The 10,284-nt window shown below is 39.5% G+C and overlaps 1 protein-coding gene across 1 annotated transcript; it reads right to left on the bottom strand.

Annotated features, from left to right (window-relative positions):
* Positions 1-1,399: 1,399 nt before the first annotated feature.
* On the bottom strand, positions 1,400-8,561 carry zcchc8 (zinc finger, CCHC domain containing 8). Its single transcript, XM_060883168.1, has 14 exons — positions 8,328-8,561; positions 6,804-6,846; positions 6,621-6,695; positions 6,414-6,519; positions 5,527-5,607; positions 5,304-5,407; positions 5,093-5,158; positions 4,627-4,687; positions 4,411-4,547; positions 3,918-4,060; positions 3,721-3,830; positions 3,387-3,473; positions 3,194-3,308; positions 1,400-2,832 (listed from the first exon to the last, which is right to left on the bottom strand). The coding sequence occupies exons 1-14, from the start codon at positions 8,521-8,523 to the stop codon at positions 1,952-1,954; spliced, it is 2,205 nt and encodes a 734-aa protein (XP_060739151.1). The 5' UTR covers positions 8,524-8,561; the 3' UTR covers positions 1,400-1,951.
* Positions 8,562-10,284: the final 1,723 nt, after the last annotated feature.

Genomic DNA, 10,284 nt, shown 5'->3' with positions numbered 1-10,284 from the left:
ATGAGGCAGTGTTACTGCTGCTTCTTTCTGGACCTACCTATCCCACCCTAACCCTATCCCTGGTTGTAGTCTCGTCGCATGGTGATTCAAGCTGCTGAGGATAGATCTACATGGACTGCCTGTGACCCATGGGATTGCTGTGGATAGAACCACTTGGAGACTTTGATGCCATTGAATTGGTCGTCTTTGTGCTCACCTCTTTTTTTTAACTTTAAAATTTGTATACTGTTTCTATACTTCTGTAAAGCTGAGACAATGTCAGTTGTTAAAAGCGCTATAAACTGAATTGTACACACACAGTACACGGAAGACAAACATACAGAATATAATTTTTTTGGCACCTAGGTGGTAGAATGGAAGTCCCTTAAATATCCATACAGCAACAGGCCTTTTAGACTCATAGTATTCTTCACACTTGAATTACTGAATCATTTGAATACTCCCAACCCGTTCAGATCCAATCAGGATCAGGCCTTGACAAATGCTATAAATATGACTAAATACAAATATCTGTTCTCTCCCATGTTCAGTTCTGATTTATAATCCCACTCACCTGACGTCACCTTATACCATGATGGAACAACTTAAGCAGGCTGTGCATGTTTTGTCAAGTCAGTTCAAGGTCATACCTCTATTCAGCCATAAGGAGAAACTATCACACCTGGCAAAACTACAAATATTTGGGACTTCCCTTTTTCTATTTAGATAGTCAGATTTTACACCTGCTGTGTATAATGACTCCAGTAGTGGACTTTATTTAAACGCAACAATGGAAGCCTTTTTCTTTCTAGTTAAACCTGGATTCTCTCACTTATAAGAAGAAACATTTAACAAATGAATCTAACAATAAACCCCTAACCTATGAACAGCTTTACTTCATTTGGCCTCATAAGAAATTTTAATAATGCAGATGTACAAGATTGCGGCTTTTATGCTTACCATGAATTAATCAGCATCAGACTCCTTAAAAGCAGATTAACAAAAAGCTTATTCAGCAAGCAAACCATCACTAGGCCACACAAATTTACAAAGCATCAGTTACCTGATAATGGTACTTGATGACAAACTTTTCTTTGTCATAAACAGAAATGGGCTAATGCATGAATTTAAGCTGTAAGCAGACAATGTTGTATGAAGGTAGAAACACACCACAGCCGATTCACCTACCAGAAGATGGTGGGAGGAAACAGGAGAACGCAGACAAAACCAAAAAAAATGCATGAAAAATATGTGAAGCACCACAGAGATGATATCAAACCATGGACCCTGGAACTGGGATTCAGCAACTGTACCAGCTCCTCCATGTGGCGGACTTGCATCTTAAAACAGTAACCTAAAATCAAGCTGTTCTGTGTGGAGACCAATTAATTATTGAAGGAGAGACAGCTGCTCAAGTAGCTAACTATAAAAGTGAAAACAGCCTTTTATTTTTTATGATCCCTCAAACAGCTGGATTTTGGCCATAATAAAAGCAGTTCAGGATAGACCTTGTAAAAAGATAGCCTTAAAAATAATTTAGTGTTAAAAATAATACACTGAAAATGTATACCATTAATGATGGCCAATTTGAAAAGTTCCTCTCACATGGCAGGGAAAAAAAACTGGGTGTACCTCTGGCATCTTTGCAACTTATAAGAATAAGAGGACAAAAAGAAGTTGTTTATAAAACTGTACATATGTAAAATACTAGTCCAAACCATAGCTTACAACAGCAGTCATTTGTGAAATTAATAAAAAGCGCAAGCAAAATAACTAACCTTTTTTGGAGAAAGATTTTTTTTTTTTGTATAAAAATTGCAAAATAAAGATGGACATCCAACTTAACAGATGTGGTTAATAATCATCCCATTGGAGCATCCCATTAAAAAAAAAAAAAAAAAAAAAAAAAAAACCCAGATGTGTTCAGTTCACATACATTATTCCCTATTCATACATTTAAAGAACCTAGAAGTCAAGAATTTAAGTTCTTGTTTTTTGCCTGATTTCGAGGGGATTCTTTGAGCAAGTCTCGAATCCTTAGGTAAACCCCTGTTGCCTCAGCAACCTCTGTGAACTCAGGGGTGTCTTCAAATGGGATTATACCTTCTGCAAACTTGCTTCGGTGTGGAACGCCTGTTACTTTCTTTAAATCAGGTTCTTCATTCTCTTCAGCTGCTTGTGCATCTGATGTGGGCGTGCACTTTTCTTCAGAAATGTTACTTACTCTGTTCTTTTCAGGGTCAGAATCATTACTTTGAGTAATCTCATCCAGAACTATTAGCTCATCATAAGACTCTGCGCCTGTGTCTTCAGTAAGAGAGTCATTGACCTGACCGTTGCTGCTTTTGTCTTCGTCAGCACTGCTTACTGGGACTTCGACAGGTGAATCAGGCGCGCTTAAAAGTTCAAGGTCATGGTCAGAGACCTCCTCAGCCTTCGACCGGGATTCTTCCACTCCCTCCTCTGACTCAGCATCAGGCTCAGCTATTGGAGACTCCCGGGGCGAGGCGATGGCAGGTGTGCCCGTGGCCCCGGTGTCTGAGTCACTGTTGCCGTTATCTGCGTTCTCAAGTGCCGCCCACAGCAGCCGTTGCTGCTCCTCGAGCTCCTCTAACGTCAGCCCGTCCTCAGACTCCTCACACCCAGCTCCACTTCTACCTGACAGAACAGGAGACCCGGCGTTTGTAGGCGGTGTTGCAGGAGGTGTGCCTTTAGGGAGAGGTGGTGGTGTGGGGGTGACCGGAGGTGTTCCCAGGGGTAAGGGTGGAGGTGTGCTAATGAGCGGAGAGCCAGGAGGAAGTGGAGGCTGAAACTGGAAATCATCAAATCTGTCTCGTCTAGGAGTGTCATAATCTGTGGTCACACACACACACTTTTCTCTTTAACCTAAATGTAGGTTATCAATAACTCACTCACAGACCTCAACACATTCCTGCAGTAGAAGACTGTTACACTGTCATTGACATATGACATTGACAATAATCAATGATTAGTCGATTAATCGCTTATCGAAATAATCGTTTGTTGCAGCCCTTATACAAATACTATAAATTCAGATCTGATAAAGATATAAAGATCACATTACTGTAATCTGTTTGTTATTAGGCTGTGCTTATGTTGATGCACCACTGTGTGAGTCCCTCTGTACAAGCTGTTATTATAATAATCGATCAAAAAAAGCACATCAGTAAAAATCAAAACTACACAACCGTACCAGAGTCTGTGTCCATATCTGAGCTTCCGCAGAAGTCTGAATTCGAGCGCCGCTTCTTGGCCTGCTGCGGTGTTAATTCAGGCTCATGGCACCTCTTTACACATTTGGAATCAGGCTGTTGACAGACAGGTGGTCAATATTTACACACGTACAAATATACAATCATCTGGAAACAGAAAGGAATTGTGTTTACCGCCGGATACATATTGGACAAGTGAGCAGCAAACGTTGGCTTCAAGTGTTGAGGCTGCATTGGGATGGAACCAAATGATCGGTAATCCTGAAGAGAAAAACAACATGAAGTACTTTCTATCAGCCAACTGACCGTTTAATGATTTCACTCTGTGCAGTACTCCTACGTGGCTTGAGCGCTTGCCATGTTGAAGGAGCTTGTGTATTCTGAAGAGCTTCACGCTTACTTTCACAGTGAGAGAACGGGCATAGCAAGAGCCTAAAGACCACTATTTCAGGTAATAAATTGCAAAACAAAAAAAATATAAAAGCAACCCACACCAGTGTACACTTACATCTCTAACATTGGGGGGCGCAGACACATTAAAACCAGGGAAATCCACTAGCTTTGAGACATCATAGCATACATTTTGTTTAGGGCCGTTTGAGTCTTCCTCTCCCGATGCTTGGAAGAGAAATTGTGTGTCAATCAATTAATTCTCAGAAAAGTAAAGTTTATTTGAGAGGGAAAAAACAAAACAAAACAACTTACTTTTACCATCATACAGCATCAGGCCTGAGTTTTCCAGCTCAGCTTCCTTTAACCAGCCTGGTGGGTATCCCAGCTCTCTCATGCGATAAATAAAGGGAGGGAGTGTGTTAGCAACAATGCCAAGGGCATCCAGGAGCTCCTTACTGCAAAAAGAAAACGTTTTAAAAATGTGCATAAAACATGATAGAACCACATACAGTATTTGCATACACAAACCTGTATTTTTTTTTTATTTTATTATTTTTTTTTTTATAATTGAGCATTATTGATATTTGGAATAAGTTTGTCACCTTTCTGAGACTGTCAGTGCGATATACTGTATAATCCAATACTATATATTCATCTAAAATATATTGTACAATCAGGAACTTAATATTCATGTCAAACATACTATATAATCTGATAAATAATCATTTATTTTCTGGCGTTGCTTCCTAAAGCACAAAAAGTATTTAAAAGACATTATAGTGTGTGGTACAAGTTAGTTAGTGACCTCACTACTCCCGGCTTGTACTTAGAGAAGCGCTCCTCCACCTCGTCCGCATGGTACCGCTGTTTATTCAGAACGGTGCCCTGGTTGACTTGTGCAAACTCTTTTCGCTTCTCATTGATTCGTGCCATGTCTCTGGGCTGAAAAACATTTTTTAAGCAGGTCATTAAAGCCTTTGTTTTATCATGACAGCTCACAAAAGGATTACAAAAGGATTACCTTTGGACAATCGCGCAGTTGGTGGTCTTCAGCGCCACAGTTAAAGCAGCATGGTTTAGGCCTAAAAAAGGACATCACATAAATGAGTATGAAACATTTGCTTTGGCTTCTATAGAAATGACCAGTTTAATTCTAATAAAATCTTCTAAGAAACTAATTAAAAATAGAACTTAAGAAAAAGATGTGTAACTGTTACTATAGTGAATCTTTCTATATAAATGTTTATAGAATATTTTATGAAAAGAGTCTCCAGTGACTCGGAATGTTTTCCGTCTCATCAAGATGAAAAAAAAGGAGAAAGGAACAACACAAAGCCACAACATTAAACTCTAACAATACAATGATAAACAAATTGTAATTTAACATGCATTTCTTTTACTTGAAGTCACTACAAAGCAAGAACCCGACAGTGATCAGAATCGTGTTATGAACAGCCTTGTCACTTCTAGCCAACAGCGTTACGTACCTCTTCTCCTTGATCTGCACTTCCTGTCCCTCCAGAGCAATTACCTGGCCAAACACTTGCTGATACCTTTTAAAAAGGTCACTAAGGAAGGGATACCTGTACATTTGAGAGGCATAGACAGTGGTAATATATACACACACAACAGGAATATAAAGCAACAAGTCATTACAAGAACAAGGTAACATGCATACAAATGTCATCTTAAGGATACTTGGGCACGTCCCAGCCATCTGTCAGCTGGGGATTTTCATTGAGAAGCGGCTGACCGAGTTTATCCAGACAGAAAGAGGTGAAATACAACACACTCCCCACCACCTGCACAAAAAGAGAGACAAAAAAATGATTGAAACATTATTTAAAAAAAGAAATAAATATATATGAACATTCATATGGGCGTTCAGCTGTACATAATAGAATTTGTGAGAAACCCTCACACAGAAAGCATCTCGAATGTGTTTTCCAGTTGAAGCTTCAGCATTTGTTCCCTGGTTTTCATCAATGACAAAACTCGAGTTCTGCATGAGGAAAAAAGTCACATGATTATAAATTCTTGACTGTAAAACAAATTGCTGATTGGTCATTTTTAGGATTAGATTAGGCTTTGGATATCGCACTCCGTGTCAGCACTGGTCCCCAGGCTTACATCCCCATGCTGTATCATGCTGACTGGAGCTGGGTCATGGTTCATAAACTAGAGTTCCACCTTCAAAATCTCTGAGGTGTAACACCCAACAGTTGATCATCACAGACAATCAGTGACTCCAGCCACCTGAGTCATGGACTGCTCTCACTGCAACCATCAGGCCGACGGTATTGCAGCATCAAATCCCCACCAGCAGGTTGCAGGACACCTTCTTATTCCAGGCCAGCAGACTGTTAACTCTAAGCAATAACATGACCATAAGAACACGCTGACCTTTAACAATCATACTGGACTCTGACTGATGGATACACCTGAGATCAGACTCTGACTGTCTTGTACTTGTATGTGCAAGTACTAGTATCTCCCACTGACAATTTGTGACTGTGTACATTTACAGTTGATTATAATTTTCACTTGCTTACAGCACATTACCACATTAATATTTTGTCTGTGTTTAATGTTTACAGTTTGCTGCTTAGTGTATTAAGTTCTGGTCAAAAGTGTAAATCCATAGATGAATTTTTATTGTATGGACAATTAATCCAATCTCCATTCATGTGATAAATGTGAAAACAAAACAAAACTAACATACTTTATGAAGAAGAAAGTAGTTTAATTAAGAGCATTAAGACCCAAGCGTAATTTATTAACCATTAATATAGGACCTGATTATCGTACCTGTGGCTGAGGGTGCAAAGCAGATGCTTGTTGGCCATTATTCTGCTGAAACTGGTGTTGATGAATCAGACTGACAATGTAGTCTTCGATGTCTTGACGGCTCTGTCTGAACACACAAACCTCAAGGGTTGAACCGATTTCATCAAACTGATCAATACTCCGCGATGAAAAAAAGGACAAAACCCTTAAATAATAAAAACCACTTACTTTGAGATAGTGTTGTTTCCGAAGAGAATCTGGCATAAAGGACCATCGACTTTTGAATTGACAAGGCTGATACCTCTGCAACACAAGAGTTTATAAGCGCACATTCAGTCATTAGTTCATCTGTAAGGATGAAAAAAATAGTTGCAAAGAAAGAAAAATATTTAAAAAAAAAAAAAAACTCACGCAGGACGACTTAAAAAACGTAACTTTCTCTTCAGTTCATCATGTGAATTAGTGGTTAAGGAGGAAAAAAAGGATAAATCTGGAAATCAAAAGTCTACAGCATCAAATAGATCAGGGGTGAAGATGATAGGTGGTTTAAATGCTTGTATTTTCTTGCAAGAATTAGGTGTCGGCCTGTAAGCTCCGAGTAAAATCTGCCTGTTAACATTCCCATCAAAACACTAATTCTGTACTGTAGGTTCCAAGTAACAAGGTTTCATCTCTGTACCTGCAATTTTAGAAACGTCACCAAAACAAATGACCTGAAATAGACTTGATTTGTATTTAACACAACTGAAAGAAACGAGTGTTTTGATGAATTAAAAACAATGATGTATCATAACTTATAGACCATTTGCAATCATTACACATTCGACTACAACTGTTTTTATTGTCAAAAACAAGATTAATAGCGGGGGGGGCACGGTGGCTTAGTGGTTAGCACGTTCGCCTCACACCTCCAGGGTCAGGGTTCGATTCCCGCCTCCACCTTGTGTGTGTGGAGTTTGCATGTTCTCCCCGTGCCTCGGGGGTTTCCTCCGTGTGCTCCGGTTTCCTCCCCGGTCCAAAGACATGCATGGTAGGTTGATTGGCATCTCTGGAAAATTGTTCCTAGTGTGTGATTGCGTGAGTGAATGAGTGTGTGTGTGCCCTGCGATGGGTTGGCACTCTGTCCAGGGTGTATCCAGCCTTGATGTCCGATGACACCTGAGATAGGCACAGGCTCCCCGTGACCAGAGGTAGTTCGGATAAGCGGTAGAAGATGGGGGAAAAAAAAAAAAAAAAAAAAAAAATTTATGAAGATTAATAGCGAGTGAAATCCACTTACATGTACATTTACTGATGCATTTAATCAGTGCCATTTCCACCTTAAAACAAAGCACTTTTCGATTCTTAGTTTCTTAATTAAAAAAAAAAAAAAAAAAAGGTTAATTCCTTAAGACTACCAAAGCAGCCTTCATTCAGACACCAGCTTTACATCAAACAGAACCAGAGCTGCTTAAACAACTACTGAATCGTTTCAGCACAAGGCTTAACAGTCATTACAACAATCATGTAAGACTTTGGGAGAAAAAATGTGTCCCATATTATCAGAAGTCAGATTAGGATTTTATGTCTCCAAGAGAAAAGTGACCAGTGGAGTGTTTATTAACTTCCCCTTTAATGTCTATGAAGGTTCACTGAGGAATCATGACATTCCTCCAGTTGGTCCTCTACAGACAACACGATTTACTTATCGTCTAGTTAACATTCAGATACAAATGTGGAGTAAAAGATAAATGTTTAGAGTTAAAAACGACCAAATGAAACGGCTTTAGCTGTTCAGTTGTCGGTGATTTAACAGTGTGTGTGTATATATAAACACTAACAAACAAACAAACAAACAAACAAACAAATAAATAAATAAACGCCCAACATAAAGGCTAACTGTTAGATTATCTTAGCCTTAGCTTAGCCTTAGCTTAGCCGCTGTCTGAAGGATATTCTCCGTCTTCAGTCGAGTTATAGTCTCCTCACAGTCCTCTATCCTCTCCCGGAGATCCGAAGATTCTTCTTCTTCTTCTTCATCATCAGTAAACCTGATGTGTTTGGCGAGAGGAGCGTCTGCTTTGAACTGCTCGAACAGCTCACTGTCGCCGAAATCCACCTCCATATTTGTTAGTTTCGTGCTTGGCCACATGGGGTCAAAGGGCAATACGAAGACGCGCGAGAGCTCTGATTGGCTGAGATCGTTTTATGCACGTGCCGCGCGGCCCAATCCGCACAGTAGTAAAGACGAGAGGCGAATAAACAGCGGCGGAAACATGCGTTTGTGTCTCACTATGGGACACGTCAGTGTATTGTAGTGTGTGTTTTTCAATTAAATTCAAGTTTATTTGTATAGCGCTTTTTACAATGGACATTGTCTCAAAGCAGCTTTACAGAACATAAACATAGAACAAAAGATAAACATAAGGAGTAGTATAAAGAATTTATATAATAAAAATTCAAGATATATATAGTTCACGGTGTGTATGTATGTATGTATTTAACCCCAAAGAGCAAGCCTGAGGTGACTCAGGCAGCAGTGGCAAGGAAAAACTCCCTTAGATTGGTAAAGGAAGAAACCTTGAGAGGAACCAGACTCAAACGGGAACCCATCCTCATATGGGTGACACTAGATGGTGTGATTACAAATATAGAGTCAGACAATGTTGTATTGGTGTAGGGATCACATGGAATTCAGATCTCCTCTTAGTATAACAGAGTCCAACTGGAGCTGGTAGATCTGTAGATGTCTCAGGATTCTCACAGAGTCGGCCTCATCTCAGTAGAGGTCCAAAAACTTCATCGCACGGAAGACGATCGGAGCTGGTACAATGTCTGGATGTCTCGGCATGGGTAGAAAAAAGAGAAGAGCAGTGCAGAGGGATTAACATATCTGCTGTTCATAAAAATGTGCAAGTCTAGTGTAATAGTGCACAATATAATGGGATGTGTTATGTGTACGCCTGACTAAAGAGATGAGTTTTTAATCTACATTTAAACTGGGAAAGTGTGTCTGAGCCCCGAACACTATCAGGAAGACCATTCCAGAGTTTGGGAGCTAAATAAGAAAACGCTCTACCACCTTTAGTGGACTTAGATATTCTGGGAACTACCAGAAGTCCCAAGTTTTGTGATCTCAGAGAGCGTGAAGGATTGTAACGTGTTAGAAGACTAGCTAGATACATGGGAGCTAAACCATTAACAGCCTTGTACGTAAGTAGCAGCAGTTTGTAGTCGATTCTAAACTTAACAGGTACAGTAGCCAGTGTAGAGATGATAAAATTGGGGTTATATGATCATACTTTCTTGTCCTAGTGAGAACTCTGGCAGCTGCATTTTGGACTAACTGTAGCCTATTTATTAAAGATGCAGGACAACCACCTAGTAATGCATTACAATAGTCCAGTCTAGAGGTCATGAAAGTGTGAACTAGCTTCTGTAGCGATTTTGGCTCGCGAAGCAGGGTAAATATTTATAAATATAAGTAATTATAACGTATTATAGTGACTCCTAAATATTTTAACCTAAGTTGAAATTGACGGTAATGGAATTAACGTTACACTTATTTGGTCTGTTCGTCCGCCGAACAGACAGTGTAATCTTTATTAATTCTATGAAGGAGGTATCTTCCCGGCCAAGAAAGACTCACTTCCTTTTGACTTTATACCGTAATTTAAATTAAATGAACTTAATAGAGCATGTAGTTCAGACCAGATGTTGTAGGTACCTTAAGTTTGTGAGCGATACTCAGAGACAATCACTTGTGGAACAAAAGTATGGCATTTAATGAATGAGACAAAAACAACATAAAGCTAACTACACAAACAAACAAAAGAAATAGAGAAAACAAAGATGAAAAATAAAACACACAAAAGCAATTGAAATTGGGGAAAGGGAGAAAGAGGCTGGAAAA

This window comes from Tachysurus vachellii, chromosome 12, assembly GCF_030014155.1.
Source record: "Tachysurus vachellii isolate PV-2020 chromosome 12, HZAU_Pvac_v1, whole genome shotgun sequence".
Classification (NCBI taxonomy): domain Eukaryota; kingdom Metazoa; phylum Chordata; class Actinopteri; order Siluriformes; family Bagridae; genus Tachysurus; species Tachysurus vachellii.
The sequence above is the reverse complement of the archived record's forward strand: the minus strand, read 5'-3'. Positions and strand labels throughout refer to the sequence as shown.